This window comes from Haliaeetus albicilla, chromosome 3, assembly GCF_947461875.1.
Source record: "Haliaeetus albicilla chromosome 3, bHalAlb1.1, whole genome shotgun sequence".
NCBI lineage: Eukaryota > Metazoa > Chordata > Aves > Accipitriformes > Accipitridae > Haliaeetus > Haliaeetus albicilla.
The window spans coordinates 51736247-51758604 of record NC_091485.1 but is presented as its reverse complement, the minus strand read 5'-3'; the positions used below and the strand labels follow the sequence as shown (position 1 = coordinate 51758604).

General features: G+C 46.5%; 2 protein-coding genes across 4 annotated transcripts in view; one reads left to right on the top strand and one right to left on the bottom strand.

The window, feature by feature from the left end:
- The first annotated feature begins 1850 nt into the window (after positions 1–1850).
- On the top strand, positions 1851–17635 carry CCNE2 (cyclin E2). Of its 3 annotated transcripts, none has more exons than XM_069779701.1 (12): positions 1851–1944; positions 3768–3806; positions 3900–4008; positions 4190–4249; positions 6288–6439; positions 9368–9503; positions 11870–12016; positions 12882–12977; positions 13771–13905; positions 14752–14863; positions 15666–15820; positions 16237–17635. In XM_069779701.1, the coding sequence occupies exons 2-12, from the start codon at positions 3793–3795 to the stop codon at positions 16336–16338; spliced, it is 1218 nt and encodes a 405-aa protein (XP_069635802.1). In that variant the 5' UTR covers positions 1851–1944; positions 3768–3792; the 3' UTR covers positions 16339–17635. The 3 variants fall into 3 exon arrangements, with proteins under 3 accessions (XP_069635802.1, XP_069635803.1, XP_009918085.1); XM_069779702.1 differs by having other exon boundaries at positions 1853–1944; positions 4193–4249; XM_009919783.2 differs by lacking the exon at positions 1851–1944 and having other exon boundaries at positions 2267–3806; positions 4193–4249.
- INTS8 (integrator complex subunit 8) overlaps positions 17586–22358 on the bottom strand; it is a 25837-nt gene continuing 21064 nt past the window's right edge. Inside the window, exons 22-27 of the mRNA XM_069779699.1 lie at positions 20679–20782; positions 19022–19072; positions 18341–18414; positions 18193–18257; positions 18046–18089; positions 17586–17795 (exon numbers count right to left, since the gene is read on the bottom strand). Of these exons, the coding sequence (XP_069635800.1) occupies positions 17679–17795; positions 18046–18089; positions 18193–18257; positions 18341–18414; positions 19022–19072; positions 20679–20782 (455 nt within the window). The 3' untranslated portion in view covers positions 17586–17678. The remainder of the gene's footprint in view (positions 17796–18045; positions 18090–18192; positions 18258–18340; positions 18415–19021; positions 19073–20678; positions 20783–22358) is intronic.

Below are 22358 nucleotides of genomic sequence, written 5' to 3'. Positions count from 1 at the left end.
GCTTTACTTGAAGCTTGCAGGAATCGCTGTCCCTGCTCCATCAGGTGCTGTAAGCACTCACAGTTGAGAGGTGGCCCTTGCTGCCCAAAATTTGTGACCTGTTAAAGTACTGTTAGGGACCCTAGTGTAACATCTCCGCCTTTGGTGGGCTGCGTTGCCTTTTCTCTTTCCCTTTAAAATGGCAAAGCTATAAGAAGGTAAGCACCAAAACCTTATCATGCTTAATTACTATAGTACATAGTTGGAGGTGAAAACTGTGTTTACTTTTTAATAGCATTACACTTGGGAAAAGAAAAAGCAGAAGTGAAAAAAAACTATGATGAGGTGGATTTACTTGAAGGCAGCTGCAGCTTCTCTTTGTGCTGTTTTGCAGCACGTGTGCTCTGCACTGCAAGAGAGGAGAGGGAAAGTACCAGTTGTTTCTCATCAACAAAATGGCTGCAGGTGCCCCGCATTGAGGTGAGGGCCTGCTTCCACGCACAGCCCCTGCCGTGGGTGTTCTGAATAAAAGCGTGCACTCCAAGCATTGCTAAGTACACGGTACTCTGGGGTTTGGTTGGTTTTGGTGTGGATTTTTTTTTTTAAGGACATTTGTTTATTAAGAAATCTCCATGCAACCGTCGAGCGATGTTACCAGTGACTGGGAGGCACGCCTGGCACCGAGGGTAAGCTTCAGCGTCGCCTCCTGCTAGAGAAGGGGGCTGCAGGGTGGGTGCTCCTGCGGTGGGCACTGCTGCCCTGGGACTTGGTGGCAGGCCTGGCTGACGGGAGTGGAGAGATACCGGGCAGGGGAGACCACGGAGGCTGTGCTTGGGGGAGGCCTGTTTTCTGCTGGGGCCGATTTCTCTGTGGTTACACACGCTGCAAGAATGGAGGAGAAGAGAAGGGACCTCAGGGAAGGTTTCGGACACGGAGGCCCAGGACCCTCGGGGCAGAGCCGGCTGCCTCCACGGGGCACAGCTGGGTGAAGGCCATCCTTGTGTGGCGAGACGTGTGACAGCCGTGGGGCCGCGGGCTGGCACCCCCCACCCGTGACGCGGGGCGTCGGTGGGGTGTCGGGGGCTGGTCCCACAGCAGCGGGGTGTGGATGAGTCAGGAGGCTGGCGCCTTAGGGAGAAACGGCGCGTCGCCGAGGGGCGGCGGAGGGGTGCCGCTGACGGGTGGCGGGCCGCTCCGCGGCCGGGTGGGGTGCCGGCGGGGCCGGGGTAACGCGTTCCCGCTGACAGGGGCTGCCGGCGGCGACACCGGCCGGGCGGCCGCCCTCAGGCGGGCGGGAGGAGCCGCCCCGCCCTCAGGCCGCGGCGGGAGCGGGGCGGGGCGGCGCAGGGCGCGCGCGGCGGAGCCGTGTTTACATTCCGCCGCCCGCTGCACGTTGCCGCGGAGCGGCGGGCTCCCATTGGCGGAGGCGGGCGGCGGCCCCGCCCCGGGGCGGGCGGGCTGCGCCCTGCCGGGCGCGTGGAGCCGCCGGCGGAGCCCCCCTCCCCCCCCCGCCGCCGCCGTCCCCAGCGGGGCGCGGACCCGGGGCTTGATGCAGCGGATCGGGATGGCGGTGGCGGGGCTGCCCCGCCGGCGGGGCCGGGGCGGGGGAGAGGGCGCTGGGGCAGCGGGCGGCTGTCCCTGCGGGGCGGCAGCGCTGGCAGCCCTCCTGCCGGCACTGCCCGCCGCTCTCTCGGTCCGCCTCCGCCAAGGGAGCTGGGGCGGGCGGGACGCGCGGAGCGGGGGGGGCTGTCCCGGCTGCGGCGGGGAGCCGCGGGGCCCGGGGCGGCCTTGCGGCGAAGGGGCGGCGCTGGGGCGAGCGGGGCGCGGGCGCTGGCGGAGGGAGGGCGGCGGGCGGGGGAGCTGTCTGCCGCCCTCGCACATGCGCAGCGCGGGCCCGGGCCGCGCTATATAGCGACTTGGCGCCGGCGCCAGCTGAGCAGCGCGGCCCGGGCGGCGGCGGCAGAGGTGCGCGGGGGGTGCCGGGAGGGGGTCCCGCCGGTGGGGACGGGGGGCGGCCGCCGTCGTGGCGGCGGCGATGATGATGACGGTGGTGGTGGTGGTAGGTGGCGGTCGGCGATGATGATGATGGTGGTGGCGGTAGCAGTAGTAGTAAGTGGTGGCGGCAGCGGCGGTGGTTGTGATGGTTGCGGTGGCGGTACCGGCAGACCCGGTGCCGGCGTGAGGGGCGCAGTCGCGGCGGGCGGTGGGGTGGCGCGGGGTGGCGGCCGGGAGCGGGAGCGGTGAGGCGGGCTGCCCGCCCGCCCGGGCACCGTTTTGGAGGGAGAGCGGCTGAGGAGAGGTGGGGGTGGGTGTCCGCGCGCGGCGCCATCCGCCCCCGCCGTGTCCTCCCGCCCGGGGCAGGCAGCGCTGCGGGGCGCCGCTGCGAGGGGCGATGGCCCGGGCGGGCACCGCCGGCGGGAGGCAGCGCGGCGGGCCGGGGTGTCGGCGGGAGCCCGCCATCGCCCGCCCCCGCCCCTACCCCCGCCCTCCATCCCCGCCACCTCGGGGCCGCCCGGCGGCGGAGAGCCCCGTGGGGGTGGCGGGGAGCGGGCCGCCGGGTTTTGGAGGGAGACGGGCGCGGTGGGGGCGGGGAAGCCGGCCGAGCCGCTTGGCGGGCTGACCCCGATTGCCGGCCCGCGCCGCCCGCCCTCACCCCGCCCGGCTCCCGGCGGGCCCCGGCTCCCCGCCGCCCTGGCCCTCAGGACAGGGGCTTGGCGAGGAGGGCGCCTGGTGGCGACACCCCCCGCCACCCCCCCCGGTCCCCGATGCCTGCCGTGCCCCGGCCCCAGCCCGCGCTGCGGCGCGTCCCCCGCCGTGGGGGTGTCCCCCCGCTGAGGGAGGCTGTCCCGGCTGGGGGGGGAGGGTGGGTGTCCCCGTGTGCGAGGGTGCCGTCCCGGCAGCTACCCCCCCCCCCCCCCCCCCCGCTTCCCCCTCAGGTTTTGGAGGGAGCCTCGCTCGCAGCAAGGCGGGAGCGCGGGGGAGGGGGGCCCGCGGTCCTGCCCTGCTCCCTGCCCCCTCGCGCGTCCCCTCAGCACCCCTCGACCGTGCGGGGGAGGGGGGCAGGCGGCGGCTCGGCCCCTTTTGGAGGGAGCGCGGGCAGCGGCGGTGTCGTACCCCCGTCCCCCCCCCCCCGCCTCAGCCTGACCCCCGCTGCGCCCCGGGGCTGGCCGAAGCGTCCCCCGGCCCGTCCCGGCTCGGCGCGGCGCAGCGCAGTCAGCGCAGGCCGCCGCCTCCCCGCTCTCTGCAAATTGGCGCGGAACCGGCGCGGCGGGAGCGCGGGCGGCGGCGGGCGGCCCGGCCCGGCCCATCCCGGCAGGTGTGGGGGACCGGCGGCGAAATCGCCCCGGAGGGAGCCGCTGCACCGGCAGAACCTGTGTCTGTGTGGGTGCCTGGTGGCTGCAGCGTGCAGGGTGTGGGGGGGGTCGTAGCCCCAGGGACACCCCCTCCCCCCCCATCCTCTTAGGTGGGAAATGTCCCTTTACAGCTTCCCCCTGCGCTAGACAAGCCCAGCTAGCCTGAGCCAAACTGGCTGCTGGCGTATGTGGGTGTCCCTGTGCAACCCCCTTCAGCAGTGTAACCCCCAGCAGGATGTGGAGCTGCGTGTGATTACAAACCACAGACGTCCTCTGCTCAGGCACTCCTCACACCTGTAAAATACTCGTGCCCTTCTATTTCAGTTGTGTAAACCATGCTGCTCTCTGTGATGAGTCTTATGACACCAAGTAGGGAACTTGGTCCTGACTTCTTGAGGATACGTTAACTGAGCTTATGTTATTCCTTTGATCCAGGCAGAGATCTCGCAACCCAAAGAAGATGTCAAGACGCAGGTAAGCTGTTAGCATCGTAATATACAAAGCTTATCGGTAGTGGTCTAATAACTGCTGCTCTCTTAACGTCTAATGTCTTTTTGCTCTTTGCAGTAGCCGTTTGCAAGCCAAGCAGCAGCAGCCACTGTCATGTCAAGAAGAGTCTCCACAAGAACTGCAGGCACGCGAACATCTCCAGACCAGAAAAAGGAGAACAGCAGAGGTGACCAATTTGGGCAACTTGAAAAGCTTAATAATATTGAAAGTTCTCCAGTGCATTTGGGTGGGAGAATCTTAACTCTGCTGAGTTAGAAAGGAGGACAGGAGTAGTGACAGTTTGCTTTCACTTTAGAGGTGGGTGTGCTGGTCATTGTCAGTGTATTGATTTGTGTCTCTCTTCTCAGCAGGAGGTTAAGAAAAGAGAAGATGGGAAAATTGCTAAAAAACATCAATATGAGATTAAGGTAATTCAATCCTGAATCCTGGCTCAAACTAGCAAGGGAGTCCATCTGGTTTATGCTGGTGGGTGTGAAGTTGTGCGTTCCACGCTAGACAGTATTGAATAGGGGAAGTCTCTACCTTCAGATATTAAAAACTATGGGAGCTCAGCACCTTAGCATCTTTTTATATGTTTTTGCTTTTTTACGTATGGCTTTGTGGCAGATAAAGGGTGCTTCAATGTGAAAACCACTGTAGAGTAAGGTTAGGTGTAAAAATGAGAATAAACCCAGGTATTTCATAATAATTCTGTGTGCAGAGCAGGTAAGGCCTAGAGGCAAGTTTAAACAAGATCATTGCACTTGTTTTAAGTTAAGGTGTGGTTTCATGGCCATTTGGTTGAGAAGACTCATAACCGTGCGGGCCCTCTTTACTTTCAACAGAACTTTTAACGGTTCTTTTGATTATTTAAATCAGTTTAGGAATCTGTTTTAACTACAGTAGGCTACTCCTAAACCAAGTGAGGGGCTTTACAGTTGTTTGTTTTAAAGTGGATTAGTAAAATAATGTAACTTTGTCTTGCAAACAATGTTGTTTGCAGTTACTCTGTTTGTAAAGCATATGAGACTAATAGCTATGGCAAAGCAAAACTTCTGACTGTGAAACTGTTTGCAAACTTTGTGTAGGGAAAAATGCTGTGTAAGTACGTCAACTGTACTTGGGGTGAAAGTGCGTGTCACAGCTTAGCTTTGCCGAAAGGGGTAAATCCTGCTTACCTGTCTTTCCTTCCTTGATAGCTGGCGATGCACTCTGTACCCTGCCTTGCTCCATTTTTGGTTCTCTTTAAATGAAGCTGTATGCAGGTTCAACTTGCTAATTTGATACTACAAAATAAGTTAATGTTCTGCCATTAGTGGGTTAGTGGGTTGAATTAAGCCAGCAGAGGGTCTGACAAGTGTCAAAGCTGACAAAAGAAGGAAGGGGTGGGACTTGTGCAGTGAGGATCACAGGAGAGAAGAAGGAGCAGGATCTCCCTCTTCTCCTAGCTGTGTGCTGTTAAGATCAATTCTGCTGGAATATGTAACTTCACTCCTAGGGTACTTTACTCTGGCTATAACCAGGTTTAGATATACTAAGGAAATCATATGTAGTTTACCTTGTAAAACAGCTATACAGGTGTGGTTAAACCAGGACAATAGGAAAAGTTTCTGTGTTCAGGGGCAGGTGTTGCCATTCTTTGCGAAAGGGATCCTCCTCCCCCCCCCCCCCCCCCCCCCGATCATAATTAAAGTTCTGAGTCACCATTTTGAAGGCTGTCAGCCATCACAGCATTGCATATGCTCCATGAATTTGATGCCTTCTTACTTGTATTGATTACATACAACCAAATAAGTATTAATGAAACAAGTTGCAGAGTTAATGAAAGTAATCTAGAATTCCTTCTCTGAAGCTTTCTGCATTAATAACTTTGTGCTCTTCTCCTTTTGAGTCATTGCATCTCATATTTGGCATTGGCAAGCTGAGAGATAGTTCACAGCTGCTGCTTGCTCAGTGGGTATCTAGCTCTGGAGCTGAGGTGGGTGGCTCCTCTCTGTAGTGCCTAATTGGAAGATAACAAGTTGCTGAATTTCCACTGAGAGACAGTAGAACCTCCACCCTCTCCTTTCTTTTCCCTCTGAGTAGATAAGTAGATAGGACCAGCAACCTAATGTCCTGTGTTTTAGTAGCAATGAGTACCTTTGCCTTATGTACTATAACTGAGCAGCTCAAACAATGGCATGGCTACTTGTGGGTTCATAAACTAAAACCAGTTGTCTTCCTCAAAGCTGAGTTTCCTAAATTGATCAAATTTGTTTATACATGTTCCATCTTGACTACGAAAGGCTTTGTTGGCATTTAATCTCTCTGTCTTTCTTGGTTTCAGTACTTGAATTGATGCTGAGATCCAAAAAGACTAATATGCGTTACGTATATTCTTGTTGTTAACTGTAATCTACTTACTATGAGCCTTCCCTGCTCTCATAGTAAAATCGGCATTTAAAAGATACCTTGTTTATGTTGCAGAGTTGTTGGCCGCCCACGATAACAGGAGGCATCTCACCTTGCATAATTATTGAAACACCTCACAAAGAATCAGTAACCACTGACTTCTCAAGATTCAAAAAATACAGGTTCAGAAACCTCTTCATAAATCCATCACCTTTGCCAGAACTCAAGTAAGTTTGCCAGATGCAGCAGTTGTTGTAGTGAACTATTGTAGTAAAATCTGTTGTTGTATTGTGTTTGTATAATAGTGGGGAGTACTCAACCCATACCTCTAATTGTCTCCTCATCCCACAAACAATTCGATATTAAAAAAAAAAATAAAAAATTCTGGGTTCCCCACCCTGCCCTGGTCTTATAAATGCACTGGACAGATAATTTGCACCTTTCAGAGCTGTCCTTTTATAAGTTAACACTGGAGACTCTAAGTGGTTAAGAGGCACGTAATGGTTAAACTAAACTTCTTTCAGTGCTATTGGAACTAAGCAACCAAAAAATACTAAGCAAAGTTTTCTTTAAGAACTTAAAAATGTGCAAATATACAAATAAGCTTGTGGCAATATTGCTGCACGGGTAGCTTGCTAATGCAATGCAGTATGCTTGATGCAGTCACAGTTCTAGAAAGTTTCCCTTCTGCAGAGGGATAGATTAGCTGACTCAATCAGATTTTTCAATTTCTGAATTTCTTAGCCATTCAGGTGTGTTAGATGAGTACCCTTGCTGCTGTTTGTATCAGCCTGGTGTTTTATAAGAGAGTTGTTACATTTACTGCAGTACATTAGGGAAGACTGCTGAGACGAATGAGGAGAGGAGCAGAATGTGAAGCTTTACTTCGAACAAATCTTTCTAGATATACCATGTTTTCATTTGTTCTGGCCAAAACTTGACCAGAACTGGGAGATGCTGCATGGTGATGTTTTGCCTCAGTGCAAAGCAGTAGGTCTCTTACAGTCTCTTTCACTGAATTTCAAACTTAGTTGCTCCTCTCTATTAGTATTAGCATCATAGAATCATTTAGGTTGGAGAAGACCTTTAAGATCATCAAGTCCAACTGTCAACCCAAGACCATGATGCCCACTAAACCATGTCCTGAAGTGCCTTGTCTACACGTTTTTTGAATACCGTCAGGGATGGTGACTCAGCCACTTCCTTGGGCCGCCTGTTCCAATGCCTGACAAACCTTTCAGCAAAGAAATTTTTCCTAATATCCAAGCTAAACCTCCCCTGGCGTAACTTGAGGCCATTTCCTCTCATCCTATCACTTGTTACTTGGGAGAAGAGACTGACACCCACCTGGCTACAACTTCCTTTCAGGTAGTTGTAGAGAGCGATAAGGTCTCCCCTCAGCCTCCTTTTCTCCAGGTTAAACAACCCCAGTTCCCTCAGCCGCTCCTCATAAGACTTGTGCTCCAGGCCCCTCGCCAGCTTCTTTGCCCATCTTTAGATGTGCTCCAGCACCTCAATGCCTTTCCTGTAGTGAGGGGCCCAAAACTGAACACAGTATTTGAGGTGCAGCCTCACCAGTGCCCAGTACAGGGAAACAATCACCTCCCTGCTCCTGCTGGCTGCACTATTTCTGATACAGGCCAGGATGCCGTTGGCCTTCTTGGCCACCTGGGCACACTGCTGGCTCGTATTCAGCCGGCTGTCAACCAGCACCCCCAGGTCTTTTTCTGCTGGGCAGTTTTCCAGCCACTCTTCCCCAAACCTGTAGTGTTGCGTGGGGTTGCTGTGACCGAAGTGCAGGACCTGGCACTTGGCCTTGTTGAACCTCATACAATTGGCCTTGGCCCATCAATCCAGCCTGTCCAGATACCTCTGTGATTCCGAAGCCTGCTGAACTGTGCTTTAAAGAACAGTATGCTCTTCTCTATACCTAGCAAATCACATTTTTGTATGTGTTGGAAAGCTTAACAGGAAGTAGTTTTTTAAAAAAAAAAAAAAAAAAATGGTGAATGAGGCAATCTCGTGTTCTCCTTTAGCAAGTTGTTGGAAACTGCTGGATCTCAAGGTAGTTCAGATACAGAATTCCATGCAAGGAGTTTAATCCTTGATGTTCACCTCTTGTTGATAGGCATCTAGTAAAGCTGAGCTCCATCCTTTCCAATTAGCTGAATATGAAGATCATGTACTCTCTCCTGCCTTCTTCACGCCTTCCTAACTGCTGTAGGAAGATCATAATAGGAGATTTCTTGATGACTGCCCACTTAAATGGGGAGACTTGTGCATTGAACAAGCAAGTATCTCTCCAGCTTTTAAACTATGATGGCAGCAGAATGGAACTGATCTGGGTTAGAATTTGTAGGCGATACCAGTGATCAGGTCTGTTTAACCTCTCTCTGCTTCTGCTTGGGGAAAGGTAAATATATAACTCCAAAAATTTCAGGAGGAAGTCAGTATTGCATTGATTAACATGCTGTCCCTCTTAGTAACTGTAGGATGAGAAGTACATCTAAGAAAAAACCCACATCAATTCATAATAATAATTACAAATTAAACCCAAGCCATATTAATGATATAGGCATCTTCTTACCAAGTAGACTTGAGTGCTAATAAATTGTAAGTTAGCAATAAAAAAGAGCTCAGCTTTTCTCACAGTAGCCTGTTTCTGACCCTTAAGGTATGCTAGAAAAGGAAGGGATGGATGAGTGACTTTTAAACACCATCTGTAAATGTTTTTCTCAAAATAAACCAGACAACTTTGTGTATGTTTTGTGTTTGTTGGGGAGTGGGGTGATTTTTTTTTTTTTTTTTTCCTTTTTTATGGGGAGAGTTTGGTTTTTATCTTGCTCCCTGGACAGCCACCTAACTAGGCAAAATAGGAAACTCTGGTTGTATGTACAACTTTGGGATGCACACGTTCAGTTTTACTGGCTGTTCTGCAAAACTAGACTTGCTGATGATCTTGGCAGGCTACTGTTGTGGTGGTGTAAAATGTTCAAAGTATACCTGCAGTTTTCTAATTATCATTAAGGATCTTTCAGCGTGTGGAATTTTTCTTTTTGTTCTTGAATATCTCTAAACACTAAATAATGTTTTTAAACTCCTTTTGTGAAGGTGTATATATACTTAACAATGGTTTATGTAACTTTATTCCGTAGCTGGGGAAATTCCAAAGATGTCTGGCTCAACATCCTGAAGAAGGAGAACAGATATGCTCATTGCAAACATTTCACATCACTACATTCTAGTTTGCAACCTCACATGAGATCAATACTATTAGACTGGCTCTTAGAGGTGTGTTCTTTTAGTTACTTTGCCATGTGTTATGCCTGTGAAGTAGGGAGATAAAAGCACAGCTTTTACATAAAGATCTAATAGCAAAATGTCCGGTAATGATAAATGCCTAAACTAGTTTGTAACAAAAGGGTTACAAGTTACTTCTTTTGATCCTTTTGGTGAGCTACATTCTGTTTTTCCCTGGCAGGAGACACTGAACCTTCCACATGTATCTAATTCGTGAGTCAACTGCATCTGTGTTGAGGACTTGAGTTATCACCCTGGTCCTGTCTATATCAAGAGCTTTTAGGTGGCAGTCCCTGACACTATTTTCTGACTTAGGATGGAATTAAAAATTCACTAATATGAAGAGAGCAGAAGAAAGTAGTGCATTAGTGGCTGACATCTGAAGGTTCTTGATATAGGCAGGTTCTTATTTGAAAAGGATTACAAATAAGTCATATCCATATTCCAGTCTAATTGCTTTACTTCAGGCTATTCCAGTTGTCAAACAAAATTAAAACTCTCAATCTTGGCAGCCTATGTGAAGGAGTATTAGTGTTGTAAATAGAGACCTACTTTCTGGAGTCGTTTCCAAGAACTCTGTATTGAACGTATTCAATCACCACTGCCAAAAGCAATGTTTGACTCATGCAGTCCTTGCCCATCAGCACAAGGGATCTTGCAGGTTTACTGGTTCCATATCAAGTACTCCAAGGAAGCAGATGTTACAATGGCACTCCTGCTGTCTTGGTGGAACAGTGCTAATAGCAGGGTTCAGAGGAAAGGAAGGGTTTGGTTGTTTTGGGGTTTTTTTGGATTTTTTTGTGGTTTTTTTTTTTAAATATAGTCTGAATATAAAAACTGTTCCAGTTGTGTACTTCACAACTTCCTCTAATGTGTAATTTACATACCACCACTAAATTGTGTTTTGTTGCCTTTTTTTTTTTTTTTAAAATCTTGAACTCCTAGGAAATCATCCAATTTCTAAACAAAAATGTCAACAAGGGCCTTGTTGTCCAGCTCAGTGGTTCTATATGCCACAGTGGATTAAAATGCCAGTAACTTGGAGAGTTCTTCAGTAGCTCCTAATGCTGCCTTCTGTAACATCATAACTGAGACACTATTTAATATGACCAAGCATTATTATGTTTGGGCAATATGCTTTTATAGAAATTGTGCCATTTATTCATGGGTGGGCTTGGTCTGTAAGTTTTTAGTTCTGATTCTTGTTTGGAGCAGTAGTTAAAAATATCAAGAGTAGCACATTAATTGGCAAATATTAGATCAGGTCGAAAAGAATGAGCTGTGGTGTTACTGCCAACCAGTTGTGTCTTTGGTGGTCAGGAAGGGGTTTAATTCGCAAATGGGCTTTCAACCTTATCTTAGGAAATGGCTAGTAGTAGTGAGATTTTATTCTGATTTTGTATCTAAGTGAAATAACGAAGCAGGGCAGGAAGCTTGGACTTGGGATCTGTTTCTTGGATATTCTTTCCTGTTGATTGTATGTAGATTATAAGTAATTGATAGATTTCTAACTAGTTTCTAGTTTGGGAAGGGATACAGGTTGCATATAAGCTGGAGTTGTGGTAGACCCACCCAAATTCAGTTAGAGATTAGAGGAAAAAGTAGGCCCCTGCGTAAGATCTCCAGGCCCGGGCAGTCTCCTTTCCTTTTTTGTTGAACTGGCATTTGAACCACTTTGATACAATGCAAGCATTAAAAGTTTTCCCTGCCAGGGAAACTCGCAACTGCATGGAGCAGATGGCCGTTCTTGCAGTTTTGTTCCTGCTTAGCGAGGCTGTCGGTGTGCCTGAGGGGCTGCAGGCAGTGCTCCTGGCTTGCCAGCAGAGCCCCCTCAAGCAGGAGCTTCCAGGCTTATTTGCTGCAGAGCCAAAGACTTCATGTTTTTTAGTGGTTCTGCCCTGGGACAGACCTACTAGGAATACAGGGAAGATCTGCTCAGTGACTTCAACTTGAGGTTTGAGCCCAGAGTATTCTTAATCAAGCAAATTAGTGTTTTTTTTTTTTTTGCTGCCCCCCCCCCCAAATGAGGCTTTCTTCTTTCAGTGGAAAATGGTTTGTACTCATTTTTAGGAAAATGATGCTATTCAGATTGGAAAAAGTATACTTTGGAAATATGTTAGTGTATCATAGACAATCTGTGTTTAGGTGGGAGCATGGGAAATACTTTTTCCAGTCCCATATTAGCCACTACCTTCTAACACACCTAGGTATGTGATAGTTTGTGTGTGCAAAAGATAAAATTGTGTGCTTTACTATTACTACTAAAATACTGTGCTTTACTATTAAAGCTTGAATACTCCAGTGTGTGTACATAGAGTTTTATAACAGAAAACTGAATATTTTTTTTCCTGTTGTAGGTATGTGAGGTGTATGCACTCCACAGGGAAACGTTCTACCTAGCTCAAGACTTTTTTGATAGATTCATGTTGACGCAAAAGAACATTAACAAGAGCATGCTTCAGCTCATAGGAATTACCTCATTATTCATTGCCTCCAAACTTGAGGTAAGAAGCACTGTTACGGGGAGGAGGATATTAAGTTTGGAATAACTAAAAAGACAGTGATAACATTATATTGTGTACTACATCTATAAGCCAAGAGCGTATTTTTGTATAGTGCACGGTAGGCTAGGCTGAGAGGAAGATTTGGGTTATTAAGTTTATATACTTGGAAACCCCTGATCTAGCTGTTGTTCCTGAAGCCAAGGCAGTACACTACAAGCAGTTGTCTCTCCTAAGGAAGTGCATGGGGCATCAGGCGGTGAAGCCAGCTGGTAGAGAAGCAGTTCTGCTGGCAAGTTCTCTTTTACTAACAACTAGCTATATGTGGCCCCAACTGGCATGATTGGGTTGGCAAATTTCTTCGTTAACCATCTCTGCACCATGGATTTTGTCAGCTACGGTGGCTGTGGGATTTTCTCATCTTTTTCTAGTTTTTTTTTTTTTAATCTATGAGCCTACATCAGCACTGACATTACACGTATCCTGTATCAGCAAGCCATTTCTAACGCAGCAGTGTGCTGTACGAGAATTAGGATGGTGTATATTTTTACATCAAATGGAATGGCTGAGTAGAAAGTGGTATAAATGAAAGGGTGTTCCGATTGTTTGGTCAGTGTTTATTTCCCCAAAGGTAAAAGAGTTGCAATAACTATTGTGTTTTACAACAGATAACATATAACCTACTTGTTTTTAGTACCTCCTCCATCCTGTAAGTTTCAAGTCGCTTCGTATAACAAGAAAAACTGTTTGAGCATAAGAAATGTTAATATTTCAATATGGACTGAAAAGTATTTGCCAGTATCTTCTCAAGCTTCCTTAGAATTAAAAGGCACTCTAATCTTCACTTTCCTCCCCCCCCCCTTTAAAGGAAATCTACGCTCCTAAAATACAGGAATTTGCTTACGTCACTGATGGTGCTTGCAGTGAAGATGATATTGTAAGAATGGAACTTATTATGTTAAAGGTAATAACTTTGCTGTGTTTGTAAGTGCTGATTGAAAGACCATCCAGCCGAGCCTTGTATTTTAATGTCACTTATTTGCTTAGAAAAGCAACATGTTTAGTATGTCCCCATTTCTGCAAAACAATGAAACCTTCATTGTACATGCAGTGGACCTCTAAAGCCCCTGGTTGGGGTGAATCTCTGTCTGTTAGAAAAGGATGGGTTTCTCACACTTGTATGAAAGTAGAGGCTCTTAAAACAGGCACAGCCAGCCACGGGGCAGACTAGAAGGTTGTCGCTGTCATGTGCTGCACTTGCCAGTGTCCTTTGCTGTCCAGGAACAGGGGCCTCTAGGATATCCAGGCAAAGACCTGACACTACTCAATGCTCCTCATGTTGGAAAGGATCCACCTTTACCATCACAGAACTCCTTATATGTTTATTCTTCCTTAATAGATATAAGCTGCAGGTTCAAGCAGCTAGCCTGAAGGCTTGGGGAAATGCTCTAATTTCCCAGCTTCTGAATGGGGAAGATAAATAAGATCCAACTGCACTGGTATAGGTAGGGATATATCCCTATATCCCGTATAGGGATACATTTGTGCTGATTGTAAACCAGCTTGTTCAAAAAGTGGCGAGAATGCAATCTAAAATGAATATTTGTACTTGAAATTGTACATAATCTTTAGTGTCTTTTGAGGATCTGTGCGATAAGCTTAGCAAATTCAGAAGGGGAAGTATGGGAAAAGAGATTGGAGCACAAAACTATCCTTGCATGGTTTAAGGTGCTTAGCGGTTTGTTTAATATTTGCAGGCTTTAAAATGGGAACTCTGTCCGGTGACAATCGTCTCTTGGCTGAACCTCTATCTCCAAGTGGATGCTCTGAAGGATGTTCCGAAAGTGCTGCTACCTCAGTATTCTCAGGAAAAATTCATTCAGATAGCACAGGTAGGTAGTAAACTGTATTGGAAAATGCTTTCTGGAGTGATTACAAGCACAACTGAGCATTACACTGCAAAAGCCATTAAGGGAATGCTTTTCCTTGTTTCACCTAATGTGTTACTTTAAGGAATGTGCAAGTTTGACTCTGCCAGAGAACTTCACACTCAGTTTTGAGGACAAGCACCCACGTGTTTCTTGTCTCCCTGCTCTCACGTAAATTTTAAGACTTTTCTGTACACTGGAAAAATAAAAATCCATCTTGTTTTTTTTAATTGCTATGAACTACAGCGTTCTCTAAACAGCAGCAACAGCTCTGAGGGTGAATACCTTAAGATGCTATGGACGGTTAACTGTTTTTACCTGTATTGTCTGTAACAGTGTTTCTGTGTTATTGCCTAGAAGGCAGCCCGAGGAGTCTTTTGACTATTTTGAAACTGCTGTGGTTCAATTTTTATAGGCATGAGTTGTGTCCAGCCTCAGAGAGGCTTACTGAAGGACAGACTGGTCTAAGTCACTGCGTTGCTAGGTAATATTTTAATTTAAGAAAATACCTTCCTGGAGCTCTGCGAAGTTTAAAGGTGTACTTAAATCTGTGCAGCGTATTGCATGTTACTGGTAAAAGTGCAAACTGGTTTGCATCATAAGGCTGTGAGACTCACTTTAACTGCAATTGGTGCCAAAAATAAATTAGATGAATACAATTGATGCTAAAAAGCTCAGCCATGTTATAGAGCATAGACTGTAGGACTGCTGTATGCATAGCAGTTTCTGAGACAGGATTATATTATACTAAAGTATCGTCTTGTTAAAATTTGTAACACTTATTTCCTCCACTCTTTATTGTTTCCTTAGCTCTTAGACCTCTGTATTCTGGATGTGAATTCTTTGGACTTCCAGTATAGAACACTAGCTGCTGCAGCGCTCTGCCACTATACCTCAATTGAAGTAGTTAAGAAAGCTTCAGGTAAGAAGCCTTTGTGAAGCTCTGTCTTGTTAGGCAGGGAATTCTGGAATTTGTTACGTGCCTGAAGCCGCCAAGACTATATTGGTTTACCAGGCTGCTGAAGAGCAAAAGCTACATGGACACTAATTGTTCTGTTCCATGGGGTTTTTTTTTCTTTGGTTGGTTGGTTGGGTTTTTTTACCCCCTAATTTCACTTCCTTCCTACCACTATCTCAGATGTTACAAAGACTCCAAAAAGAAGGAAATGCTTTCAGAAGCATAGACTCTGCTAAGGAAATGAAGCAGATTTATCCTTCTTGCTTTGGGGCTAATACTGCTCTGTGACTTCCTTTTGTTTTGGGGATCATTAGCTATACATTATTTGGCTACTTTTTTTCCTAAAATGTAGTTATCAAGTAGTCATCCTTGTCTGTCAGCAGCATTCTGTTAACCTTGGTGCTAATTCCTACCGGCCTGTCCCTTACAAGCTGTGGGGGGGGGAAATCACTTAACTGAGCTTAGCCCTTGTGTGTTGCCTGAGATACCATAAGGGACTGTGACAATAGTGTATGTTTTTACAGTCTGACCCAAAATTTTGTGTTCAAGCTGAAGTCACTTCAGCATCCCCTGGTAAGCAACAGGAACCCTCGTGGCCACAGAGTTGCTTTGCTCAGGAGGCCTGTGCTTGCCCTCCTCAGCCACAATGCTTTTAAGTAACAAGCACAAGGAAATGCTGGGAGTTTCTGGGAGGATGTTTCTGAATTTTTATCTGCAGTATTATCTATTGTTGTTTTTAAATATATTACTGCATTCTACCCTCTAGGCTTAGATTGGGACAGCATTTCAGAGTGTGTAGAATGGATGGTTCCCTTTGTGAGCGTGGCAAAAAAAGTCCCTGTGAAGCTGAAGAACTTTAAGAAGGTTGCAGCAGAAGATCGGCATAATATCCAAACACACACAAATTATTTGGACATGCTGGTAGGTGGTTTGTGGGCTTGCAGTTTGGAGTGCATTACACACCCCTTCTCCTGAGGCAGCGAAGAGTGGCCAAACACCTTTGTGCTCACACCTGGCCTGGCTCACCTCAACCAGTGTGTTCAGTAGTGCCTAACACTTTGTTTCTGGCTCCTGGTTGATGATGCTATAAACTAAACATGTTTTACCATAACACAGGCCATAAGCAAAGACTTGGATTAGAAGTACTGGTGAAGTGTTTAAAAGATGATAATATTTACTTTGTTGTGTACTCTCACTGTGGTTTTTCATTTACTGCCTTAAAGCTGGAGTACTTGAATTGCACTAGCAGTGTGAGGAAGTGCTGCTGTGTGCTAGTGAAACAAAAAGGTAATACCTGTGACAAGTTCTAACTGTTGTCTTCTTCCCCCAATGCACAGGAAGAAGTTAATAGTGGAGTAGCATCTACTGTCCCAGGTCAGTTATCACCTGTGTCAACAGGAGGCATAATAACCCCTCCCAAAAGTACAGAGAAGAAATGAAATAGGAACAACAACCACCACGAACAGTTTCAGAAACAGGACATGGTGCTTCAGAACAAGACCACACTAAAGGTGACTCATGCTCTTCACTGCTGTTCAAGACTCGGGCAGTAAAAAGATGCAGCCAACAGAGCAGCAGCTGGCAATTGAGACCGGTCTCTGCCTACAGACTTGATAAAGTTAGACCAAGCATCCCTCCATGCTTTCACAGGAGCCTGGACTACTCTGGTCTATTCTCAAACAGAACTTAATTCAACTCTGACCATTCCTAACTTATGAATTTCAAGAACTTTTTAAAAATGGCTGAGTGGCAAGTTTGTCCACTCAACTTACATATCAAACTTGCTTTAACTTGGGCTAGCCAATACAGCAGAGCTTAATGACAGCTTGTACATATTACCTCTTGACTTCTTTTTTTTTCTTTTCTTAGTAAGGTCAGAGCTTAATGCCTGTCAGCCATGAGCTCAGGTGCAGTATTAGGTCAGCGGGTAAGCAGTTTACTTTTCTGAAACCACTCTGCCCTTGCAGTACAGTGTTGCCAGCCCTGTATCAAATTCTAGCTCCACAGGAGGCTGATGAATTTAAGGTGGCCCTTTCAGGGCTGCCATGGACTTCAGTTCTAGTGTATCACTGACCTCAGGTAAGAGTACAAGCAAAGGACTCACTGCTGAAGTAAACTATAACTGGAGGAAGTACAGTCCCGGAAGGAAGGAGTTCTATTTTGTAGGACCCAGCCACTAACTTTCAACAAGAACAAACAAAAAAACTGGAGAGGGTATGGAAAAAAAGTGAGCCCCTGGTATTCTACAACCACTCACATTGTAGGAACAGTGTTTTAAACTAACCATGGAGCTGTATTTTATCAGTGTTTATAAACAGCATTAACTACTGCATTCTCCTTGGAATATTCACTACCTCTGAATCACTTCTGTGATGAAGGGACAGTACTGGGAAAGATGGGCATCAGTCATCCTCCCTCTTTCAAGATGCTCCTACCTGCACCCCACACCCAGGGACAAGTTTTATGTGACACCAAGCAGTCCACGAAGCTGCACCAGAGCATCAACTGCCACCCACTTCCACATTAAACTCAGAGTTGCTTTCTTAGCAAACTTGAATTCATGTCTTCAAACAAGCCATTGTGGAACTAGCTGAAGTTGCTTCCAGCCTTCTGTACAGTTTGTAAAAATAAGGGGTTTATTATAAGATTTCATCTATTTCTAAAAAGAAAGATACTAGACTGTAAATGTTGTATAAAAATTTAAATGAATTTAAAAAAATAAAGTCTTGAAAGATTTTTTTCACTTCCACACATTTTATAATAGTCTTCCAGTATTAGCTTAGAAGTACAGTTTTGCCATTGCTTGAAGAAACTTCTTTTTTCTTCTCTGTGCAGCAAGCTGTAGGACCTCCTCAGGATTACTGGCATTCAGCTCTGTCTGGCCAATGGCTTTTATCTTGAAACAAGAGAGGAGACATCACAGTAAAGCTGTTTCATTACAAGGCGTTTTCAGCACTACTTCAATGGGTGATTTATTTCTGTAACACGCTATGCCACCCCACTCCAAACCAACAACCACCTCACATCACCATCCAGACTATTAAGAGTTACACAACAAAATTAAAACTGGAAGTGGCACTTCTTTTCAATGATGGTTTTGGGGGGGAAAGACACACTGAGGAAATCCCACTACTGTGTTAACTTACTGCTATCTGCCGCTTGTCTGTCTCGCCTCTTTTGTGGTGGAGATCTGAGGGCAAGTCAAGAAAAGACACCTGGGTAGGAAACAGACTTTTTCCAGCCACAAACACCCAGTATGAGCTTTCAGTAGTGGTATTCTAGTGAAAGGATACATGTCAAATACTCCAAGATGGTGACATCCCAGATGTATTCGTAGTAAGAATCCATAGCATCATGACTGAGAGAGAATACAGATTGGGTTATCTAACACATTCACATATTGCATACGTGTATTTATGAACTTTTTGTTGTAACATGCACCTGTTTTGTTCCTGCAGTGCCTTGAATGCAGTTTTATAGTCTACTTCTCTGAGGAACTGGCATAAAATAGCTACCTGTAAGGAAAGACTCACAGGTGATTCTGACAGCCTTAATTCCCCACAAACAGATCTTCCACAGAACACCTCAGTAATCCCACCCCATTTCTAGGCCTAATCAAGTGCTTGTTTCCATAGCAAGCAAGTTCTGAGCACCCAAACTTTGAGAGCATACACAACTCATTCTGAAATATCAACAGCAGTAGTAGCTGAAAGGAAGAAAAGGGTTTTTACTCAAATCTGAAGGGACTAATCCAGCTTCCAGGTTTCTAAATGCATTTAACAGCTCTTAAATCAGAGTCTAATATAAGCCTTGTTACTTCTTGGAGAATGAACAAGCTCACTGAACAACAATGGCCACATGCGGTTATCATGAAGAACAAGGTGTTGGGAACTCCAGACTATTACTACTTTTTACAACATTTCCAAGTATGTGTTTGTTTACTCATTAATTTCAGTCCTTTTAGTGTCCTAGAAGCAACGGTAACAACAAAATCTACTGCAGATTGCATTTACAAGGAAAGTTAGATTCAGTTTTACTTTTTAGAAAGCTCCCCCCGTCCTGTAACATCAAAATATTTATAAACTAATGTTTTACTTAATGCAATGATGTTTCACCTCTTACCTGGGTGTGACAGTTGAGCAAAGAGCAACACTTGATCATTCTTTTTATCACCTACAGAATGGTTAAAAAAAAAACCCACAAGTTTTGAAATGCTAGTATTGGAACACAAACAGCAATTTTTTTTTTTTTTTAAATACAAGGAACCAGCTAAGTAGCTATCTACGTTCTTCTAACCCCCCAACAATTCCTGGATTTTAGCTCATCAACTGAGCTTTCATTACTTCAGAGACTTCACAAGGGTATGATGCATGCTACAGAACAGAGCGCCATGTTTCTGCTAATAGCACCAGGCTGTGGTCTGTTAAAAAGCTTCACCTTCATCACCTGCTGCCCACAGAAAAGGCCTGACTTGGGTGGGACCAGAAGAGCAAGCGGGTTCCCAGACAAAAGCTCTCGCACCCAGGTGAGCACGTGCTGGTGAGCAGCAGTGCTGCTGTGTGACAGCACAGTGGTCCCAGCCAGCGCTCCTGCACCACTGTAGCCCAGCATTAGGCACAGCTTCGACTCGGCTGTCAACGTTCAGGATCCCAGACAGCGTCCGAAGGTCTCACTTGTCATATGAACCCAAAAGGAGCAGCAATCAGGCAGGGTACGTAAATAACCTCCTTCCCTTCCTATTGCCTACTGAAACACAGCCTACAAGTAACACAATGGTTTCCCAATGAACAAGACAAATGCCTGGATAAAGGTTAAAGTGACTGCAAGATGTCACTGGAACACGCTGTGGCTGGGACTGAAGATTCCTCCCAACACACACAGTTAAGGGGTTCTCACTCATGGCCCACTTGCAAGTGACAAGCCACTTACTTGTTACACCAACTTGCAAAGTACACAAGTACATGCTGTGTAGTGCCACACCTCCAGCACGCTCTGACAATGGTAAGTTACAGTCCCACCCATCTCTAGGCAACCTTGCACAGTGCTGGGATGCAGCTCTCCTCACTGTCAGAGTCTGGAAAAAAACACTAGTGTGTGTGCGTGAAAAGGAGCCAGTGTTGTCTGGATATCACTGCTAAGGCAATCCATACTCCTATCCCTCATCTGTGTTAGCTAGAGCAGACAATATTTCAGAAGTGCTCAGACAACACATTTATGTTCCTCTGCACCATGGGTGGAAGCAAGCAGGCTCCACCTGAGCAACACCAGCACCAGAAGCGCAGCAGGAGCCGGACGTTTCCACTGGCTGGGAGCTCAGGTTGGTGCTCCAGCACAGCTGGCGAGGCAGAGCGAGTGCAGCTGGTCTGCCCACCCGTCACAACACGGTGCAGCCCTGCAGGGACAATGAGCTGGGGGATCGCCTCGCCACACCACACAGTGATGTGTGCACTCTTGGCTTTTTCATTTGCTCACTACTGCACTGGAGTCCAATACCAGTGCTTTCCCAGTGGCTAGCTCTGCACGTTCAGTCTCTATGAACTAGCAGAAAAGCCTTCTGTGCTTCACCAAAGGAGAAGCTTCAGATTTTCTATGGCCTTCAAGCAACAAGCAAAGAAAACCAGACCTATGAGGATTCATATCCCTAAAATGCATCAAGATATAAAGTCTTACAGGCTACAGGAATGCGTGCATCTTGAGCAGTTTTGTCTCTACATAGAATTAGGATGCTGACTGAATCCAAAGAGATATTTTTGTACATCTAAATCCCATTTTAACTCACCTGGTCTGTGTACACATCTGGTGGTACCATCTTATTAAAGAAGTCTGAGCATACAGCTCCTGCCTGTAGGTAGTAGTGAAGGGCTGCTGAATACTGATTTGTTGCTGCAGTGGGAAAAAAAAAGCAAAATAACTTCTTAAAAGTAAACACAGGAGTTATTTCTAAGACACAGATCAAGTGTTTATAGAATTATGCAGATACACATATCTCATAGCTGAATTCTACTGGGAAAGTGACTTGCATATCATTGTTTAAAAAGCACAGACACGCAGGAGGTGGTAAAACAGTGATAGAAAACTACACAATCAGGAAAACTAGCAACACAGGCAAAGTTCTACCTTTTGAGAATTACTTTTTTCTTTTCAAGTATTTGATCTTAAACCCATCAACCTTAGAGTGGAAAAGAAGTTTGCCTTCACTGAACTTAGCACAGTGGGTGGTAGCGAAGGAGTTTAGTTGGTGTGAGTTAGAGGGCCAGCTGATGCCACCACACATCTCATGGTTCAGCACTAGTTTTACTTCCAGTAAGTTCTTACTGAACGGACATGAAGACAGCCTTCAGGGGCTCTGTAGCAAGGGCAGTCTGCTTGTCCACGTGGCTTCCGAAATACAGACCTGACACATGCCAGGAGTGCTCCAACCATTGCCCTTTCAGATGCCAGCTTCTGAGGCTCCCTACATAAACTTCCTCCTTCTGGGATGCTGCTCCGCTTTGTATGAGCAGTGAATACTGCCAGCTTATAACCCTGAGTCACTCTCCCATATATAAAGGTGACAGCACTAAACACCGGATTAAGATCCCTCCCCTCACCCCAAGGGTTGTAAAGCATCTGCTAGACAAATTTGTCTCCTTTGGAAGCAGCAGGCTTGGATTTCTGCACTCCATCTTACTGCACACCACAGACATCCTTTCAGCCAAAAACCAGAGATTTGTAAACATGCACCTTGCCTCCTGCAATAGCCCAAAGCACCAGCAAGTAGATGGCAGAGGCACAGCACATACCCTGTTTTATCGCTAGAAAAGAACCATCTGGCTTAAATGCTAAATTTCACTAGAGTCGTCTCAACAGATAATTTAAGTGGAAGAAATGCCCAACTACCTTCGAGGAAGGCTATGACAATGTCCTTCTCCAGCACATACAACAGATAGTACTGTACTTGTCCGGCTATTTTCTGAAAGTTTACTCTTCAGCACCTACCTCTTTGCACTCTCTTTACTCACACTTAGAAAGCAAGCTGCAGGAACTGACTCTGAATTGTGGAATAATTTAACAAAGCATAGTATCATATAGACTGGGCAAGATTTCCCCAGGCAACTGCTGCCCTGGTACAGTCTGGGTGCATATTGTGGTGCCCAGGATCTGAAACTCTTCACGTCCCAACTCTACTGGCTGCTCCCAGCTGAGGAGCAAGGATAAGTACTTGGGAAGTAGCAGGTGAGGACAGAATGACAAGGAAGAGCTTCCTATCACAACCAATACCAGATCAGGAGTTCAGGTTTCCTCATTTACAAATCCTAGATATTTCCCTATATAACACAGATCCTCTCCATTCTGCTCATCTTCTGCTCCAGTGAAGCTGATCTCCACATTTAAAACCAAGCACTATTCACACAACTTTCCATTCACTTAATAAAAGACTCCAATGTTAGGGATTTGAGTAATTATACCACTCAAGGAC